Below are 20,609 nucleotides of genomic sequence, written 5' to 3'. Positions count from 1 at the left end.
CTCGCCCCGCGGCGTGTGTTTACCAGCAATGGGCATGTGTCACTTGCCTCAGATGTTTTCCAGCTCGCAAAGTCCCCGCTCCCCTCCGCCGGCTCCACCTCCGCGCTGGGACCCGCCTCCCTCCCTTCCCTCCCGGGCACGACGCCCTCCATCATATAAAGAAACTTCCCGGTGCCGGCGCTCCAGTGGAGGTGCTCCCCGTCCCGGCAGCAGCCCCAGCGCCCCGACAGAGGTAAGAGGCGGTGGCGGAGGCACCGGCATCCCCCGAGCCCCCATCCCGCCCCGGCCATCCGCCCGCTCCTCCCCGGGCGCAGCAGCCCCGCCGCGGGGTGGAAACGGGGGATGCGGGGACCGCGGCTTTCCCCGCCTGGGTTTCTCTTGGAGCTGTGGGCACCTGAGCGGGACGTTTGGCTTTTTAATTGCTCTTCCCCTCTCCGCTAATTTAAAGCAAAAAAAGATAACACCCAGCCGGTTATCTTGCTCCCCGGGGGAAGGCACGAACCGGCCACCGAGCCCGGGAAGAGCCGTGGGAACGGGTGGAAGGGATGCGCTTCGCGGGGTCTAAGAGGGTGAAAGGACTTTTTGGGGGTCTTTTCATGGACTTGCGCGGGGCAGCCACGGCCCTGGCATCTTGCGCCCAGGGGAGAAGCTGGGGGAGCGGGTTTGGTGTCTGGAGGGATGCTGTCAGGGTGTGAGGGTGTAAGGGATGGGAGCTGCGTGTCTGCCCACAGCAGTGTGCGCTCTGAGAGCCTCCCTGTGTCTTAGAGGCAAAGACTGTGGGTGAGCAATCACTTTTTTTATTTTTTAATTAGGGGTAATGCGGAGAAAATAATCAAACCACCAAACCAAACTTTAGGGATGTTCGAACACTTTTTCAGGGCGAGGAGACAAACCTGATGCCAGGACCCATGGCTGGTGTCAGTGTCCTCGCGCTAGAGTTCTTTGCAGTGGGTGCCCCTCACTGCAGAGCCACAGCACTCCCGGCGTGTGCACCTCTGTGTGTAGCCAGGGCGCTGTGTTGTTGCCTGCAAGCTCCTATATCTCTGGGAAAAGAATACTGTAAAGGGATGGTGTCCTCACGCCAAGCTGCGTGGGCCGCTGTCTTCCCATTTTTAGGTATTTGCAATGTATAGGGTTTGAATGGTACTGTATATACGTGTTGGGAACAGTTGGAGGGGTAAGTCCAAATAGGACATCGCGTGTTCAAATGTGTCTTGTTTAAGGGAGCTTGTGAAAACTACTTTAATGTTCTAATGAGATGCCGTATAAATCATCAACACTGTTGAAGCCCGCCAAATCGCATGCGTGTGTCTGACATTACATATGTGCACTGTCATAAGCAAATACCTTTTTATGCAATTTCTAGGGTTTTTTTTGTTAAAAAGTAAAATCTCAGTTGAACTCCAAGCAGGAGAAGGGGTTTGCACCTTAAGTTACTTGCAGTGAAAATTTCAACAACCTGCATGTGTTCATGCCAAACGGTCGGGACAAGGGGGAAGTCTGTCAAAGTCTGCAGCACGAGTGGTGCCGGGGGGGATGGCTGTGAGGAGCTGTGCCCAGTTTCCTGAGGCTCCGTACCATGTTTCCTGGGCTCCCTGGGGCCCCTCTGCACGCGTAGCTGCCATTTGACATGATACATGTGGCACTGGGAACTGGGGACTCCTGGTGGGACTCTACATTGGGGCCTCAGCTGCTGCCTGACCTGTGGGTTTTCTTCTCTCCCCATCGTGCCCATCTCCCCTTCCTCCACAGACCCCCAGAGAGCCGGTTCTTGAGTGTGTGCGGAGAAGTGGGCTCAGTGAGGCACCCCAAAACCCCACACCCGACCCCTGACACGAGTGGCATGAACTTGGAGCCGGGCGAGTGCGGGATGAACTCAGTGAGCTGTGGTAACGGGAAACTCCGCCAGTGGCTGATCGACCAGATAGACAGTGGCAAGTACCCAGGGCTGGTGTGGGAGAATGATGAGAAGAGCATCTTCCGCATCCCTTGGAAGCATGCTGGCAAGCAAGACTACAACCGTGAGGAGGATGCCGCCCTCTTCAAGGTAGGTCTCAGCCCAGGAGTTGTGGGCACATCCAGGGCAGGAGGGATGCCTGGAGACTCTGCAGTAGCCACTCGCCATCCTGTCCTCTGCAGGCTGGCTTTGCTGGGTGCCCACTGCCACCAGCTGCCTGCCTGGTGGCCCTGGCTGTGCCCTGGTGTTCCTTATTTGTGTGGGATGAGACAGCCCACCCTTTCCCACTTCTTCATGTGGAGCTAAATGCTTCTGAAACTGTAGCACATCTATTTCCACGTTCATCTTGGATCATTTTCTCCCTTTCCTTGTGCCTGCTGAACTGTTTTTCCTACCTTATCATGCTGATTTTTCTCAGTCTAAACCTGTAGGAAGTAAATTCATGCACATCTAAGCACACACACATATGCTGTTTTAAGTACTATGGACTTGTACCTTGTAGTTGATTCTTTTTCTTTTTTTCTTTTCATTCCTTTCGTTTTATTTTACTTTTTTTATTTTTTAATTTTTCTTGTTCTTTTGATTATCTGAAATATTTCCAGGCCTGGGCTCTTTTTAAAGGAAAGTTCAGAGAAGGCATTGATAAACCAGATCCCCCTACCTGGAAGACAAGATTAAGGTGTGCTTTGAATAAGAGTAATGACTTTGAAGAACTGGTGGAGAGAAGCCAGCTGGACATCTCAGATCCCTATAAAGTGTACAGAATAGTGCCAGAAGGAGCTAAAAAAGGTAAAGTGTCTCAAATTCCCTGTGTAACAGAGTGTGATTATGTCTCATTGTAAGCATACAAGGACTAAAGCGTACTTTTCTGGAATTGCCCTGCAGTCTTTTTAAGTCTTTCAAGGAGCCAAAATGCAGGGCTTAATTGCAGCTTGTTCTGATGACTTGAGAGGCTGCATCTGCGGGAGGACTGCTGGTGTTTGAGTCAGAGCATTGAACGGGAACCCTTGCAGAAGTTGCAGACAGGCACTCTGCACATTGCTGGAGGAATTGCTCTTATAGTGAGAGCCTCCCTACCAGTTCTGTGTAGAGGGGGCAAGCAGCTCAAGGGACAGGAAACAAACAAAAAAAATTGCTTGCTGGATCTAGATTTTGAATATAGGAAAGAACATAAGTGTTTTGAGCTGAACAGTTGGTGGTAGGCAGAGGGGAGGAGTTGGGAGCAAGAGATGCCCGGCCTGCAGCCTCCTGGGCAGAAACTGGGGACAGTGACTGCTCTCCAAGAAGCTCCTGGCAACAGGCAGGGCTTATGGGAGGCAAAGACGTGGCAGGGCCCAGAGCGGGACATGGTGGCACAATGGGTATGGCTGGGCAGCTATTTTCTGGGTAGGCACCGGGGAGCCCAGCAGGACAGACTGCCTGCAAAGGAGGGCTGGAAATACTGTCTCAAGCCAGCACTGGAGGGCATTTCAGTCCTTTGCTTGTTCAAAGGTAGGTTGTATGGATTTGTCTTCAAGGTGCTGATTTCAGATTGGCTTGAGATGTGGTTGACATCATTTATTTTCCTCTCTCTGGTGAACATAGGTGCAAAGCAGATCAGCATGGAGGAGCAACCATTAATGATGAACCATCCCTTTCCAATAACATCTCCTTACACTTCGCTACCATCTCAGGTATGACATTAATTACACGTTTCACTTGGTGCTTATATGTTGAGCATAATTTCTGTGCTATGTGCTATGTCTGTCTCTACTGGCATGGCTCCTTGGTTCCCTCTGGGAAGCAACTTTATTATGAAAACTGAGAAAAATGAAATCTAGAAACAACTTTTCTAATGTCATATGAGGCCACAGGGCTCTTGATTTCCCTTGGTGTTTTATATCTCTGAGTAACAGCTGTTTTCTGTTGGGCCATAGATATTACTCTAGTGCCATTCTCTTGATGCTGGAATGTAAGCACCCATTGAAGCCTTGCTCTTCCATGCAGACATTTACCAGCAGTACTTTGACTGCCTTTTGTTATTCCACCCTGCTTATTATTTACACCAGTGGTGAGAAGTTCATTTGAAAGCCTCATTGGCGGTGGTGGCAAAGTGCCATTCGTGTAGTCTGGGCAATGCTTAGACCTCCATGGGCTTTGGCAGAGCAAATCAAGGAGTTGAGATGTGAAAGCTGATGCATTGTACAACATTAGTTTTGACAGCTGCAGAGTAAATAAATATCTGGTTAAATTGAATAGGTACCTAACTACATGGTGCCTCACGAACGGAACTGGAGGGAGTTTGCCCCGGAGCAGCCGCATCCTGACATCCCCTACCAGTGTGCCAGTGTCCCCTTCGCAACTCGCAACCATCACTGGCAAGGGCCTGGCTGTGAAAACGGTAAGGTGCTTCCATTTAGGGTTGCTTGCTGAGGTTGGTCACCTAGAAGAACTGCAGATTTCAGGTTTCTTATTTCTATCTTTGATTGGATTAACAGAAGTGGCAGGAGAGGAGTGTTGGGCTCCCTTCAGACAGCCACGGGGTCTGTGGCAAGAGCCCTTGTCCTGGCTCTTGCTTTCGCTGCAAACGTACACCTGTGGTGTGTGGGCTATGCAGTCCTCTGAGCTGATACAAGTCAGCCCTCAAAAGTCCTCAGCTGTCTCAAAGGCCCTGAGCAATAAGAAGGCAATCGACCCTCTCGAAAAATCCCTAGACGGGAACATGTGCTCTTCAGCTTTGCTTTCTGATTTTGGACGTTTTGAGGCACACATCAGTGAGATTTTCCCTCCAGCCTTGTGGGTTAGAGTGGCATTATTCTTCTGAGAGGAAAACTGAAATTATTACTTTATTTTGGTGCTGCAGCAATGGGGCAACTTGTCATGGATTGAGTCTCTCTTGGGGCTGTTATAGCAGAAACAGAATAAAGGGACTTTCCCTTCCCTGAAGATCTCACAGTACCAGAACATAACATAACATGGCTTTCCAAGCTCTGCATCCTTAGGAAAAAGCCTGGATTGTGAAAATTTGCAGTGCTGAAGCCTGCAGGGGATAAAACATAACACAAAGGGAACTGTGTGCCATAGACCCTTGCAAGATAACTCACCTGAGGATGGAGGCATTTGCTTCACGAGGAGAAGCAGCTGGTTCATAAGGGCCTGAAGGGATGGGAAGCGAGAAGCCCTAACTTCTTAGGGCAGTTACTACCTATTCAGAGGACATCTCTAGAGGTTTTGGTGCAGAGAAGTCTTTGGGTCTGTTAAAAAGTAAATGCTCAGTGCACTGCAACTTTTCCTGGAAAAATACTGGAATTGTGAGGCAGAATCCTTTGCTTTTAGTGGAGCCATTTGCTAAGAAAAAATCAAGGTAGCGAGCAGAATGAACTCTGCCCTGAAGTGCATCCTCTGCTGCAGTTAAACACACATTTAGATGCTTTGCGGAATTCAGAGGCAGTTGTTAGTGTCTGGTATCAGGCTTCTCATTGTCTCTAAAATGTGTAAAGATATGTGAGTGTTTTGTACTCGCATCGCTCCGGCTCCTGATTATGATGGTTTCTGCCATTGGGAAAGGTAGTGTGCATTTATCTGCAAGTCACTTGCATCATACTCCAAAGACTTGCATTGACATTGAGAAACGTCAATTATCTATGTTATAATCTGCTTACTGAAAAGCATCTCTTGGAACAGTCTAATAGTAGTCCCAGTAGTGAAACCTTAATAATCTCTGCCTGCAGAGTTTTCTCTACCTACTTTTTAAACAGTGGTAATTCCAGCTTTATTGTTAACCCATCTTTAGTAAAATTCCTTAGGTGAAGTGGGTTGTTTTATTTGAGCAACTTTTAGGAGCACTGTAGTCTAGTTAAAAATGTAAATTATTTTTGTAATAGACTAGCACGTTAAGTAAGGAAAAAGGGTTGAGGGAATACTGAAATGCTAAGGCAGTACTTCACGCAGACCCAAATAAAAATACAGTCTAAATAATATCTGAAGAGGCTGGTAGAGTTGTCATACCTGGAAAAGTGACCTTTTTAAGAAGAGCGAAAGAGAGGGAGTACCTGATGGTGCCCAGAAAAACTGGCTTTTGCATCGCTGTGATCTCTGCCTGAGCCTTTCTTTTAGGATTTAGGCAGCTGTCACTGACTTTTGTTTGTGAAAACAGGTTGTCAGGTGACAGGAACCTTTTATGCTTGTGCCCCTCCTGAGTCCCAGACTCCTGGCATTCCGATCGAGCAAAGTATAAGGTCTGGTGAAGCCCTCGCCCTGTCAGGTAAGGTCCATTACCCTCCAGGCTTTCTGGGGAGCTTGACAAGAGACTCCCACTTCTGACTTGCCCTGGCACTATCTCTCCTTTCTGATGAAAATTAAAAAGAAGGGGGGAAAAAAAAAAAAGAAACCCTTTTAATTAATTAATTTGTGTATGGCCTTAAGCCTCAGTTTTCCAGGATACTTCAGTGCTTGTAGCCCCAGCTTGAAGGGAAGGAGATGGTTAAAGCTAATGGAGGTGCTTTGCTGGCTCATGGTGTTAATGCTATGTTGCTTTGGTGAATCAGTCTTGCCCAGAGGAGTTTGGAAATTCTGGGGGGGGTCAGTGACTTCTAGGTCGGTTTTTTGTTTGGGATGAGCCCCCCCAAAAACTAGCGTTGCCTGGGTAATTGCTGTGCTCCTACTGGTGCCATCTAGTTTTGGTCTTCTTCATTATTCCTGGTGGAAAAAAAAGGATAGAAAAGGGAAGTTATTTCAGCCAGATTTGCATATATCTGGATTCTAGGGGACTTCCTGAAAAATTCTGGGCAAAGTTGTGGACGTGTGCTTTTCTCAGAAATAATGGATAAACCTGTAACATAATGCTTGGCAGATTTCTTGAGCGGGATTGTTCTGTGTCAGGGTCAGTCTGTCCGTATATATGTGTTTCTGTTTGTGTGTGTATATATATATATATATATAACCTTATGTTATACACACACACATATATATATTCAGTGCTGCGTGAGTTCTTAGGGTCAGCCAAGTTGACCGAATAGCCATTTGAAAGTAAGGCTGGGAATTTCAGATACAGTCCTATTGGAGCTGGAGGCAGCAGTGGCTTCTCTTCAGGCTGAGTGTAAGTTTGCAGGTCCCCTGTGTAGAAGCCTCCTCTATGCAAAATCTGTGGAGAAATACAGCTACTTCCTGATTAAATCTGAGGAAGTGTACTGAGCTGGTAGGTTTAATTGTGACATGAACTTGGAAAATGTGACAAACAACAACATTTTGTGTGCAGACTTTCCCTTTCAAACGGAAACGTGAAGTTGCAGGACACTAGGTCCTACCAAATTTCCACATCGGTAGCCCTTATTATAAAATGAGGGAGCTTTAATGCTACTGTGCCACTAGAATTGTATTATTTATATTCTTTATATGATTTTTCCTAAGGTGAGTCTGTCTTCTGCGTGGTGGTGACCACCAGGCTCGGAAATCTCATGCAAACTTGTCCCTTAGTCTTAGTACAGATCTGAAAAATTAAACATTCGTACTAATGTATCACAGTGATTTTTTTTTTTTTTTTCTCTCTTTATAGATTGTCGACTCCACATCTGCTTATATTACCGTGAAATATTGGTTAAGGAGGTGACAACTTCTAGTCCAGAAGGTTGTAGAATATCCCATGGCCAAAGTTATGAGGTCAGCAGCCTGGACCAAGTTATATTCCCTTATCCAGAGGATAATGGCCAGAGGAAGAACATAGAAAAACTACTGAACCACCTGGAGCGAGGAGTAATACTGTGGATGGCACCTGATGGCCTCTATGCTAAGAGACTTTGCCAAAGTAGGATCTACTGGGATGGGCCTCTGGCACTCTGCAGTGACCGACCCAACAAGCTGGAGCGGGACCAGACATGCAAGCTTTTTGATACCCAGCAGTTCTTAGCAGGTAATTCCCACTATGGCTTTGTTATAATTTCTAGAGATGTCACCTGTCTGCTCTCCACATCAGCTTTATGGGAGTGCTCTTTGTGTTACTGTACAAATTACAATAAGAATTACCCCTTGCTGCTTCCTCTGGGCATGCACAGTCAGAGGGTAGTTGATTCCTGAATAATCCTGTCAGATTCTGCTCTCAGTACATGTTCAATGCCCCTGCACAAACCAGCAGGAGCGAACTGATGCTTGGCTGGTGACATCCCAAACCTCACATCTCTTTAAAAAATGGAAGGAGGAACCTAAAAAAAACACTGTGTCCACATATTCGGTGACAGAGGAAAATGGATCCTGATTTTAGATGGTGTAAGTCCTGGACAGGTCTGTGTTCTGCACTCACACTGCTCTCAACCTGATCCAGAGTGAGCCTGAGATCTTGCTCGGAGTATCCAAATATTCGCATGCGATTGAAAAGAAAGCCTTCTTTTCACCCTGTGTTAGTGTTTAAAAGAAATCTGGCGGGTGAAAAGGATTTCACAAGCTCTGGAGTTTATGCCCTAAGCAGGGAGGTGCATTACCTCTCCAGAGCAATGTGGAAAGATCTTGTTTTCCGCAGGGCGGTTGGGAGCATTAGTACAGAGAGGGCGAAGACATATTTCAGGATGGTGCCTTTTTGTTCCAGCCCATGGAGGGAAGGAGCAAAGACTCAACTCCACTCCCCAGCACTTCTGAGCACTTGGAGGCAAGAGCGTTGTCCACCCAGAGAAACCAATGGGAGCTGGTCGTTGTCGCAGACGACAACTTAGGCAGCAGTAATAAGTTTCCCCTCTTTTTGAGATGTGTGGCATTGCTACAGGTGAACAGAGTGCCTACGGTTTGACATATTTTCCCACTAGAACAGGGCATCAGAACTGGTGTGAGTCTCCAAGGAGAATAATTCCTTGCAACATTAAAAAAAACCGACCAAACCCAAACCAACAGCTTTAGCCTACTTTATATTCCAAGGTTGGTGCACCATCCTAGCAAAATGGTCAAGCAAGAGATGCATTTAAAGAGGGAAATCTCATATGGATGTGAAAATTGACAGTTAGAAAGGGGAATTTGAGGTCAGGGCATTGGCTTGGGCTTCAATCACATGCTAGTCTAAAGACGTATAATTCTGTCTCTGATGATGGTTTTGGAAATCCCTTTCCCTTTTCTCAGGTGGTTTTTAAGATGTACTCTGGGTTCTTCCAAACGGTTGACAGGACATCTCTTTTTAGACACCTAACCCCAAAGATAAGCTCAAGCAATAGTTATTTTTTCCCCCCGTCCTAAATTATTTATGCACCAATGCCTGTGCAAAACCAAACATGTGGTTGAAGTCGTAGTCTGTGGTGCGTGCAAAGTGAATTTTTGCATGTGTTGATGCTCTACTACGTTTGTAGGTGACTTGCCATGGGTGCATCTCATCTGCATGTTAATCGAATGTACTGAAGTCCCAAGCTGCAGGCAAGCTTGGGGATTTCCCCTTTAGAAAACCAGGGCTTCCTTGGGAAGAGGCACAGGAGACTTCTACCAGGAAAGGAAATACTGAACAGCAGAGAAAGGGGCAGAGGCAAAACTAGTGTGGGTGACAGCTTTTAGAACCCCATTGAGGAGCTGGATCCTGGAGTGTGAACTGTGCTGAAGGCCTGTGTTGAGCAGCCTGTAGTGTTGAGGAGGCTAAAATGGCAATAAATCGGAAAACAGGTGGATGATCTCTGGGGAGTATTGCATAATAAATGCAGTAAGTTGGGCTGAGTAGAGAGTAGAAGGAATGAATAAGAAAACTTTGGAGTGTGAGAGCAGCAGCCAGAGGAGAGTTGGTTTGGCAGAAGGAGGGGCAGCTGGAGCTGGAGGAGATGGAGAAGGTTTGGGGAGGTGCATGAGGAGCCCTGCCATACAGGTGGAAGCGCTTGGGTCTGGAGAGGGAGATGGAGGGAGTGGAAGGTTTTGGAGAAATGCAAGGCTGACTGCAACCCCCTATTATCCTGCTGATGGGAAAGAAAGGGCTTGCTTCTCCAGGTCCATGCCATGGGCTGCTGTGTGGCACTCCCACATGTGTTCAGGATTTGGAGAATGTCTGAAGCTGAGTAAAAATGGGGGAAAGAGGAAGGTGGCAGAAGTTCCCCATCAACAGTATGGTGTTGGACTGGCCTTGGGTGGATTGTCCTTCCCTGTCCTGCGGCAGCACAGAGGGTAGCAGGGTCCTATGGAAAAGCTCTGTTTTCTCCTGGCATACCTCCAAACAGTTCACAGCACTTTTAGGGGTTCTTGGGGCAGACTTTAGGGAGAACTGTGTTTTATTCTGTGTTTTAAATGAGCTGCCTGTTGTTTTACTTTTATAACTGACCATCCCAGTAAGACCAGTAGTCGCAAGTCAGGGTTGGGACTCTGTTGTGGTAGCTGCTGAATTCACACCTTGATCTGAAAAGCTTGCAGTCAGAGTAGAAATGTCAGGGCTGTAGTTTGGGAAAAGGTGCATATATCATGCCAAGTTTGAAGACTCTCCTCTTGCTGTATAGCAGGGGGTGCTTCACTGTAAGAGGCTGGTTTTAATATTAATTTCAACTTTTTCTAGAAAACATGAATAGGGTTCTAAATTAAAATGAAATCTTTACCATTCAACTATGTAGAAATACTGCACATAATGCAGACTTTACTGAGGTTTTTGTGTTAGATGGAATTTTCTCTTCTCTGGAAGGAAATGCAGTGTCTGAAATACAACATAGTGATTTTGGTCCAAGTGTAAGTCTCTTAGAAAGGCCTTCCCTGATGTATCATACAGAGCACTGACTGTTGTAATAGTTGTATAATTTGACCTTTTCCCTTTGTGCAAAGATGTAGGTTTAGTGAAGAGAGTGCAGGAGTGCAGAGACGCAGGCTCTTTTGCTGGCTCAGTGCCTGGCTTAAATAAGGTCCTTCACCTTCCCATGGCTCCCCATCCACCAGTAGGCACGGTTTTGACAATGGCTGTGTGATTGAGTTTAGCTGAGGCTGAATTTCGTGCCTGGCAGAACTTTGAGTCTGTGCCTCTACTAATCCATTGGTTTCAGTGCTGTTGGGTGTCTGCTTAAGTGGCTTCGGGCTACTGCTGGTGTCTGCTCCAGGGGATTCTGTTATTGAGACCGAATAGAAGTACTAATTGGAGATGATCGTATCTTGTACATATGAAAAGACTTGTGAGGCAAGGCAAATAGAAAAATCACAGTGTTAGTCTAGCTCCCCCTGATCTGTGGGAAAGTCTTCAAACTTGGTGTCATCTCCTTGTTGTCTTTTTCCTGACCTCTCTCATCTTCCGCTGGAGTTACTTCATCTTATTCCACTGTGCTCCAGGGTCATCCATTTGGAGCTCCACCATCAAAAAAGTCTTTCTTCCTTGCTTGGCTGGGATACAGTTAATTTTCTTTGTAGGAGCCCATGTAGTGCTGTGGTTTGGATTTGTGATCAAAACAGTGTTGATAACACAGGGATGTTTTAGCTAATGCTGAAGAGGGCTTGCACAGCATCAAGGCTTTCTGTTTCTCACTCTGCCTCCACAGCAAGTGGGCTGGGGTGGACAGGAAGTTGAGGGGACGCAGCTGAGAGAGCTAACCCACGTTGACCAAAGGGATATTCCCTACTGTATGACCTCATGGTCAGAAGTAAAACTAGGGAGGGAGTTTGCCAGAGGTTACTTTTGCTTGGAGACTGCCTTGCCTGGTGGTAAGCGATTGCTTTTTCCATGTTTTCCTTAGTTTCATTTTGTCTTTTTTAATTTTTGCTTCCTTTTTACCTATTAACTCAGCCCACAAAATTTCTTCCTTCGGTTTTCTTTCCCATCCCAGCGGTGGAAACAAGCAAGCAACTGTGTGGTGCTTGCCTGCCTGCTGGGACTAACCCACAACATGGCTCTTTCTCTCTCTGCAGAGCTGCAAGCCTTTGCTCACCATGGACGTCCACTGCCAAGATACCAGGTTGCTCTGTGCTTTGGGGAGGAATTTCCAGATCCACAGAGGCAGAGGAAACTAATTACAGCCCATGTAAGTAGGACTTCTGCCTTACATAAAAGAAACGTATTCCTTGGAGGATATGAATCTGCCAGTCAGGCTTTTCTGCCTTGTGTAGGTTGTGAGGGAGGTAATAAATTCTTGAAAATTCAGGACCATCCAGACCAGGATTGAATCCTCAGATCTACCAAGGACTGACTGGTAGCCCTCAGTAGGGCAGAGCACTTGATTTCCCTCTCTGTAGAGCATGTATTATCCATAATCTCTTGCAAATCCCTTCAAAACCTAAAGCTGAAAGGTATGCTGGGAGAGCTGGGCTGTGTTGTTCTGCTAGCCCAGTTGCACAGCTCCTTGAGCTACTAGGCTGATGCACAACCACTGCACCTGACGGTGCTCCAGATTCCCAGCCTGCATCCTGGAGACTTCTGCCTTTAATGGGATGCAGGACCTGCCTGTGCAGCTTTTGTTGTTAGGGCAAGCTTATGAGGTGACTGACCACAGTTCGCACACACTCAAAGCTAGTGTTTCGGGATGCTATCTGAAAGAGGGTGATGACAGAGACTGAGACCAGGTACTTTCTAAATTGGCTGTATTGGCCCATAAAACCACAAGAGAGGTGATAATACATGTTAGTGGTGGGGCTTAGTTTATTGCATCCTTAGGTAGAAAGCTGGTGTCTCAATTTTTCGAAAGCCCCTTGAAGTAGCAGCGTAGGTTCCAGTCAGGCTTTTTTCATAAGCCATGGCCTGTCCTTAGCTGCATGGCTTTCATACTGCTACATTGCTGGTTAGTGAGTCTCTAGGGTGGAAGCTCACAAATCCATCTCAAGCTATGTAATGGTTAGCTACAAATAGCTCTCCGTCCCTGTGTCTTCTTAAACATTTTTCCATCCCCATTTTGGCTTTCCAGCTTTCAGTCCTTTTCTCCTAGCATTTCCTTCTCCATCTCCTGTCCTGGCAGCTTCTTCGTTAGCCTATACCTCCTGCTTCTTCCAGAGCTTTCCTTCCCCCTTACTTGCTGCTCAACCGGGTCAGCCTTTTGGGCTGTCCTGGTTCACGGCCTGGTGGGTCTCCACCATCTCACCAAACAACTATGCCCTGGGAAGTGTCTGGCTCACCTGCCCTGCTGCCTTCCTGTCTGCTCCATGGCAGGACAGGAGATGCTCAGCTACCTCCAAATGCCAATGAGAGGAAGGGAAGTGGGATCAGTGGGTCTGCTCCCAGGCAGCAATCCAGTCTCTCCCTTCCCAGGGACAGGACCCATAGACAGTGTATTTTTCCTTAAAAATAGTACCCAGTCTTAGTGTCGAGGGGCTGACTGACCAGCAGCAGAGGGTTGTGGAGAAGAGTTGTCCAACCTGTTTGTCCCCCAAGAATATGGAGATCTTCAAGTGTTTGTTCTCAGTGTGTAACCTAAATATTTGTGATCAGAGCCTGAAGCCCTGAGTGGAGTGGTGGTTTCTGAAGAGATAGAAGTGAAGGCAGAGTTAAACTCACACAAATCCCCCTTGGTGGTTGAACAGGTTCCTCAACAGAGCTTGAATGAACAGAAACAAGAGTAACCTTAGTGTTAGATTGAAGTCTAATTTTGAGCACAGTCATTTGACGATGTATCTCAGTCTACCTGAGGGCTCCACCATTTCAAGTTAAGTCATCAAAGCACTTTACAATGCAGACAAGACTTTCAGTGCTTTATGTATGCATTTGAACATGCTGAGTGGCCAGAGATGTGTCTCGGGTTGCTTGAGGGGCTGCAATTGCCAATACATCATTTGTGTCACTGGTACATACCCTTCTAACTGAAGGCTGTGGAGGTAAGGACTGTGTGCAGTTAGCAAAGCACTTGGCAGCAGAATAGGCAAACCCTAGTTTAAAACAGAGATTAGTTAGACCACTGAAATTCTCATAAGCAGAATTGTTTTGTCTTACCTTGTTTTTAACTTAAAACCACTGTAAATAACTAAGACGAGGAGAATGGAATTTTGTCACTTGTCTGATTAATATTTTGTCTGTTCTTAAGGTTGAACCAATGTTTGCCAGGCAGCTGTATTACTTTGCTCAACAAAACAGTGGACATCTTCTGAGAGGCTATGATTTGCCAGAACTTGTGACTAGTCCAGAGGATTATCACAGATCTATTCGCCATTCCTCTATTCAAGAATAAGATCCTCAGAAAGAGTGTTCTTAAAGGCACTATAAAGATTATGCGAAGTGGAGGATCGGATCTGGGTTGCAATTTGGAGATCCACATCACAACTGGACTTGTTCAGGGGTTCAATGATAGGAAAGTGGACTAGGACAACATATTGCATGATACAAATGACGGGTGTTCAACATTTGGAAGCTACATCTCACATAGGTTCCACTGATGCTAAGAATAACTCAAAACTGACAAAATGATTGCTATGTTTACGTTTGCTTACTGTTCTTCTTGTGTTTTGAGGACTGATTCTTACTGAAGACTTAAATCCAGAGTTTACACTGTTACATTTGCAGGGCTATTTATTTTGGATTACTGATCTCAGGGAAAGTAGATAAATTTGCTGTGTTCCCGGTTTGAAACTGTAGCCACTATAGGTGGGTAGCAAATGTAGATGGCTTATTGAGAATAGCTAATATGTTAAGTGGTGATAAATTTAGATTCATAAGTGTGATGCCTATATTCTTGTATAGAATATTTCAGTGTATTTTTAAAAAATGAAACAAATCTCCAGAGACATATTTTTTGAATGCCTGACTGACATTTGTCCTGACAACGAATTTTGTTGCTGCCGTTGTTGTTATTGGATTAGCCCCCATAATAGCAGTTTCTAAGGTGATGCATTTATGGTACAGTGTTAAGAAATGTGACCGTTCAGCTCATATTACCTGTGGATTTAGTGGATTAACCACTAACATTCTAGAGTCCCGAAGAGCAGGTTTAAAAATAAATTAAGTTTTTCTTCTAATTGAAAGCTACTATGCATTTTATATACATATATGTGTGTGTGTGTATGTATGAATTAGAATTAAGTTGGCAGACCTTAGGAATAGCACAGAAATGGTACTGCTAACCCCTTTTTGATGTCACATGGATGAACCAGGTTAAAATAACCACCACCACTGATTTACTTGATAGAGAGAGCCGTCTCTGCTCTTCATATGCACTTGCAGATTCCTTCTGGTGGTACTGAAATGAATGTGAAGAGAGAGTTTAAGGAGAGCAGCATTTGGCCTCCTGTATTAAGACAGTTAAGGAAATATTTGGTTTAACGTTTGCAAAAATTTTACAGAAGTATAATTTGATTCTATTTGCAACTTTTAATGATAGGGTGCCATTATAAAAAACAAAGAAAAGAGGTCTGCTGGGTATGCATGTCGGTGAAATTCCCTCACTGGCAAGCAGACTGTGTGATTTTAGTAGCTTTAACTCCAGAACACGATCTCCCTGTGCTTAACAAACATGCTTCACTTCAATTTCTAAATGAGGGAGAAAAATGAATACTTGGTCTGGCGGCAGACTTGTGTTCTAGGGACTTTGAATTTATACATCTTAAAGATGCGTACTCTTTTGGGATATATTATCCCCTTCCTTCTCCGCAGTGCCAAGCGGTGTTAACAGATAATTTTTACTTTTGTGTTCTTTGTTACTTGAAGTGTTTTTCCTGGCTTAATGACTTTCATAGGGAAGACCTCTTTTTTTTTTTTTTTTTTTTTTTTTTTAAAAAAAAAACACTGTTATAGGTGACCTTCAGGGCTTCTGCATATGCTTTTGTGCATACATTTTACTGAAAGGAACATTTGTGTTCAAACTGAACTGGTACAGTACAAATATTTGATGTGTTTTTCACTTTTTTCTAGTTGTTGTTGCTTCACATGCTCATTGCTTCAGCTCACATCTTAGAATAAAGTCCTTATTCTCTACCAACTCGATTTGTATGTGTCATTTTCAGTAGCAGGGGAAATCTCACCCATGCAGTTCTGCACTCTGAACCTGGGCAGCATTGCTGGTTAAGTCTTGTGGGGAACTGTGTTCTAAGGCAAAAGTGCAGGAAAAATCTAAAGGTAAGGATTTTTTCTTATGAAAACGTCTGCAATATTAGCTACAGTTTGCAGGAAAAGTGTAAATAGGGAGGTTGTCCTTTGGCTTTTGTTTTCCTGGGCCATGGATGTTGCAGCAGAGCCCTGCAGTTGGAGATCTAGTATTGCCGCATGCTTGAGGGCTCTGCCCCTGCCCTTCCAAGGCTTCCAGGGCTAGAGACTGGGCTGGTGACCCTCTACCCACCCCAATGCTTGGGGGCCCTCTGGCCACTTGCTGGACTGGCAGCTGGAGCTGGTGGTTACTGGTTGCAGAGTGCTTTCAAGTAAGAAAGGCTGTGAAAGGGTGAAAACGATGATGAATAGTGAACTAAAATAGTGATGTTAAGAATAGGAGTGAATTTCACCAGGCAGCCCCTGTCTACTGGAAATCAGAGCCCCAATAAAGGTCCTTGGGTGCAGCATCTTACAGCCAGAGCAAGGTGTGAAATGCAGTTATGAGATTTGTGAAGTGTCTGAAGGTGGGGGAGGGGACCTTTTATCTTTATGTGGAGGCTTCTGTTGACTGTTGAGGTACGTTATCATTTTTGGCTTTGGAATGAACTTTGAATTAATTATTTTCCTTGAAGGAGAATGATTTAAAGTCAATGGCTGTGAAAAAGGAGGGAGAAGAGGACCATCTACCTTGTGGCAAGACACAACTTGCTTAATTTGGATGCAGAGAGATGTAGGTGAAAGACTTAGTTTAACAAGCAAGGAAGTTGAGATGTTTCTTTTGGAGGGATGGGATAGGAGGAAGAGTGGAAGGAAAATCAAGCTATTGATTTGTACTAGAAACTATTTTGCCTGTGAAGACTTTAAAACTGTTTGACTTTTGTGACCATCTCTTACTGTTCAGAATAACTAATGGATACATAAAGTGTGTGTGTGTGTAAGAACCAAACAAGAAAAAACCCTGAAAACATTTTCTTTTAGTATCTTTTTTACAGTAACTACGTGAAAGCGTTTGAAGTACTTCCTACTTCTGTTAACTTCTGTTTATAGTTTCTGAGGTCTACTTCCTTCCTGTTATGATTTCGGTGGTATTACAAGTGACATGCTTTACTCCTGTCAACACCAAAGGCAGAGATGGTGTTTTTACAAACGATTTCAGCGTGCAATTTGTGCCAGTGTTGGTTTCTCTGATTTTAATACAGCCACACTTACAATCGTTTCTTGAAAGGGTTTCATGCCAGAGCTCTGCAGCTGAAGTACTTGTATTCAAAATTTGGTTCTGCTAAGTGGTTTTGCCTATTGCTGCAAACTGTAGTAGCCTTAAAGGGATTGTAGGTTAACCAGAAACGAAGAGAGATATTTTAAGCTGAAATACAGCGTAACAGGGCTTGTGGAAAAAACACAGGATTCACGTGAAAACCCCCGTGGCCTTTTAGACGGGCATATGCAAGCTGTTTACATCAGCGTTTGTCAGCAGCGTGGAGGTGGGGAAACACCACCCTTGGCAGAGAGTTTTCAGGAAAAACTAAAACATTTTCTCTTGCACGCTCTCAGATTATTGTCAGTGTATACTTGTAGAGAGGCGGGGAGTGGGGTGGGGAGGCTGGCAGAGAGAGAATGAGTACTGAAAAGCTAAGTAGTTTGAGAAAAGTCTTAATATCTCCTTTCCCAGCAGAATTATGTGGCAAGTATAGTTGAACTCGGACAGCAAGATCTTAAAAATTTAAAGATTTTAAAAGTGGGTATTTTTCATCTGAACGCTGGTCTGGCTAGTAGAGGGCTAAACATTATTTATTTGCAATCAAGTGCTTGCGAGCTTGATTGGCTCCAAAGAGCGATAGACAAGCCCCAGTGACTCAGAGCAGGTACCTGGTGTGCAGTTCATTCAAGCATTTAGCTTTTAAGTGTGTAGCCAGGTAGCACATCCTTTTTGCATCCCAGCAGGGTGGTTACATCCATTGTACTCAATAACCATCTCTGTTGCTGGGCAATGGGTACCAGTAGCCTAAATGCCTCCAAAATGCTCAGTGCTTTGAATGTGCTGAAATGACAGACAAGGAGGGGCTACCTTAGCTGTCTCAGAATAACACTCCTTGAACTATAGACACTGAATAACTGATAAACACACTGAGGTAGGATTGGATGGGTTGCCATTGCCGTTTTGGCAACTGACAAGAGGGAAAGGCAATCACCTGCACTCAAATGAGAACGGAAAAATAGACCAGATGCCTTGGTTCTGAACTTTTTACTTTTTACTGGCAGAGTCTGACCTGAAAGCTGGTGTCTGTGTGGCTCTGCATAGGGTGGTCTTCTGGTTTTGTCTTTTTTTTTTTTGCAAAAAAGTCCATTTCTTTCAGCTCTCAGACAGAAGTAGCTTCATGCCCTGGGAAACAATGGAGATGAAACACAGGACTTCATTTTGCAAATGCATTTTTATTGATTCTGCAGTTGTGGCACAATGTGGCTGCCTCACATGTCTCTGCAGGACTGTCATTCCAGTTACAGGGCTGCTGACTGAGGCCAGACACAGGACTGTGTGCTGGTGACTTGTCTGAAATCGGTCTCCCAGGCTTTGGCTATCATTTCCTGCTCCCTTGGCTCTCAAGCCAAGCGAACAGACAGAATTAGGTGACTTTTGCACAAAATGCAGGTAATGCATGTCCTCCCTATTCCTCGTAAGTGGTTTAACCTTTGACCCTTGGGTTTTTTATGTTTTGGTTTTGTAACAGTCTTCTGCATTCTTGCTCTGGAAATGTGTGCAATTAAAAAACATGTGGATTCTGGTTGGCCTGGCTTATCACCTCAGCTTTTAATGTAATTTTTTGCTAGGTAGTATCATTGAAAGCACCTACCAGAGGAAGTTCTGTGAATGTCCACATGAGCCTGGTGAGTTCTGAGCAGATACCTGCACCTCAGTAGCTGAAGTATGGTGGTCAAAGTCTCTCAGCTATATCAATACTAGTGCAATGTGCACATCACCGTGTGCATGAAACACATTCCATTGCATCCTCACCATGTTGTCCACCTTGCTCCTTCTCACTTCCTTCAGAAAGTGCAGGTATTTAAATCTGGATCAGGCAGAGCTACAGGAATGCCCTGATTTCTTCAAGTCTGCAAGACGCAGAATTTCTTTCAGCTGGGGATGGCCAGCACAGCACAGGCAGAGGTCAGACACTTCCAGGTTCAAGCACTTCTGCTGTTTGTCTCCAAAATGCATTAGCCTGTCTCTGTCTGTGGATAACTCCTACTCATACATCAGGGGACTCTTTACCTCATGAAATCTTATGCCTTCTCTTTCTGGTCTAAGATAAGTACCAGCCTTGGCACGTGCTTATGAAGAAATTTTCTTCTTTACTGGTGGTTGTGGCCATCTAGTAATGTGCATTAGTAAGTAGCTTGTTGTGGGCCTAGCTAACACTTTTGTCTCTCTCAGGTCCTCTCTCAATCTCTCTGTACGTTGACAGCGAGATCTAAAGGTAGGCAATGCTTCCTGCCACTTGCCCAGTGCCAACATGATGGGTCACCACTTTTGAAGGTGCGCCTCTAAACAGCAACACAATTCCTACTATCATGAGTAGGAGGTTCTTGGGTCTTGCCAGTTGAATTCTCACCCTAGAAATGATAAAATGCTGAGTGCAATATGATCATAGCAATTGTTTTTGCTAGGCTGTCCTGGAGGAAGCTGGCGTGCAGCTTATTTCAGCCCAAGCCACTGCATTCAAGTTATTGTTTCTCAAGGAGGTTATTGAATTAATTGTTTCTCACTCTCCTGATACAGCCATTCATAATTATCTTGTAAAGCAAAGGCTGAGCATTTCCAGTTTCTAACACAGAGTGTCTGTCTTCAGATAAAATTGCTTTTAGTGGTAGATACTCTACCTTTTTCCTTTCAAACTTCTGGGTTTCATGATTTTTATATCCTCAGAAGCCAAAGCTATGGGTCAGGTCTCGTTACATCTCCAATAACTCATTTTCATTTCCTTTTTTCACACGTGATCAGAAGGTTTAGCCATCTTCATGACTGTCCCCTCCCACGGAAAAAGAACCATGTAAGGAGTAGTGAGAAAGACTTCAAAAACAGGGTGAATGACCTCATCATGTATCTACTGTAGACGTCAGTCTCCAAGAAATAGGAAAGGTCAGAGCTGTTCAGGGCAGGGTTTTTTTTTAACAACACTGCTGAAAAACCCAGACTCAGTCTGAAGAATTCATGCTATCTTCATCCCTTATCTTATCTTATTTTTTCCCCAGATACTTGGAGACAGTCTATCCAGAGGAGTTGCTGTTATGTGGTTTTTAACATAGGTTATCATCCTGAAGCACCAGTCACAGTCACTTTCACCAGGCTTGGACAGAAAATGGTGAAATAAATGATAGACATTTGCATGGGAATAGCACAAAAATCTTTTTTTACTTTTCAATAAACAATTTTTTTTCTTCCAGAGCCTCTCCCACTCCAAATATAACCAAATGCTGGAAGTTTTCATTGCACCAACTTAACAATTTTATTGTTCAGGCTAATTAGCCTGGATGGTTGCTGGGCTTTGCTCCCTGGAGTGGAGAGAGGCAGATAAGCCTTCTCCATGATGGGGTGGCAGAAAGGTGGAGTAGTCAGAAGATGCATCCCAGGCACTGTGGGTGAGCGAGGGAGTTTGCCTGGTGTCTGCAGGCACAGATGCAGGTCACCCATACCCACGCATGAGACAGTGCTGGCCTCAAGGGTGACTCTGAAGTCTCACTTTCCTTTAAAACCATCAC

At 45.1% G+C, this 20,609-nt stretch overlaps 1 protein-coding gene across 2 annotated transcripts; it reads left to right on the top strand.

The window, feature by feature from the left end:
• Positions 1 to 79: 79 nt before the first annotated feature.
• Positions 80 to 15,726, top strand: IRF4 (interferon regulatory factor 4). Of its 2 annotated transcripts, XM_054060471.1 has the most exons (9): positions 81 to 232; positions 1,753 to 2,047; positions 2,560 to 2,746; positions 3,542 to 3,630; positions 4,196 to 4,337; positions 6,093 to 6,200; positions 7,491 to 7,844; positions 11,762 to 11,874; positions 13,861 to 15,725. In XM_054060471.1, exons 2-9 carry the CDS (start codon positions 1,844 to 1,846, stop codon positions 14,002 to 14,004), a joined length of 1,341 nt encoding a protein of 446 aa, XP_053916446.1. In that variant the 5' UTR covers positions 81 to 232; positions 1,753 to 1,843; the 3' UTR covers positions 14,005 to 15,725. The 2 variants fall into 2 exon arrangements, with proteins under 2 accessions (XP_053916447.1, XP_053916446.1); XM_054060472.1 differs by lacking the exon at positions 6,093 to 6,200 and having other exon boundaries at positions 80 to 232; positions 13,861 to 15,726.
• The last annotated feature ends 4,883 nt before the right edge of the window (positions 15,727 to 20,609 follow it).

Source organism: Cuculus canorus, chromosome 2 (assembly GCF_017976375.1).
Source record: "Cuculus canorus isolate bCucCan1 chromosome 2, bCucCan1.pri, whole genome shotgun sequence".
NCBI classification, from domain to species: domain Eukaryota; kingdom Metazoa; phylum Chordata; class Aves; order Cuculiformes; family Cuculidae; genus Cuculus; species Cuculus canorus.
This window is presented reverse-complemented; position numbering and strand designations above follow the sequence as displayed.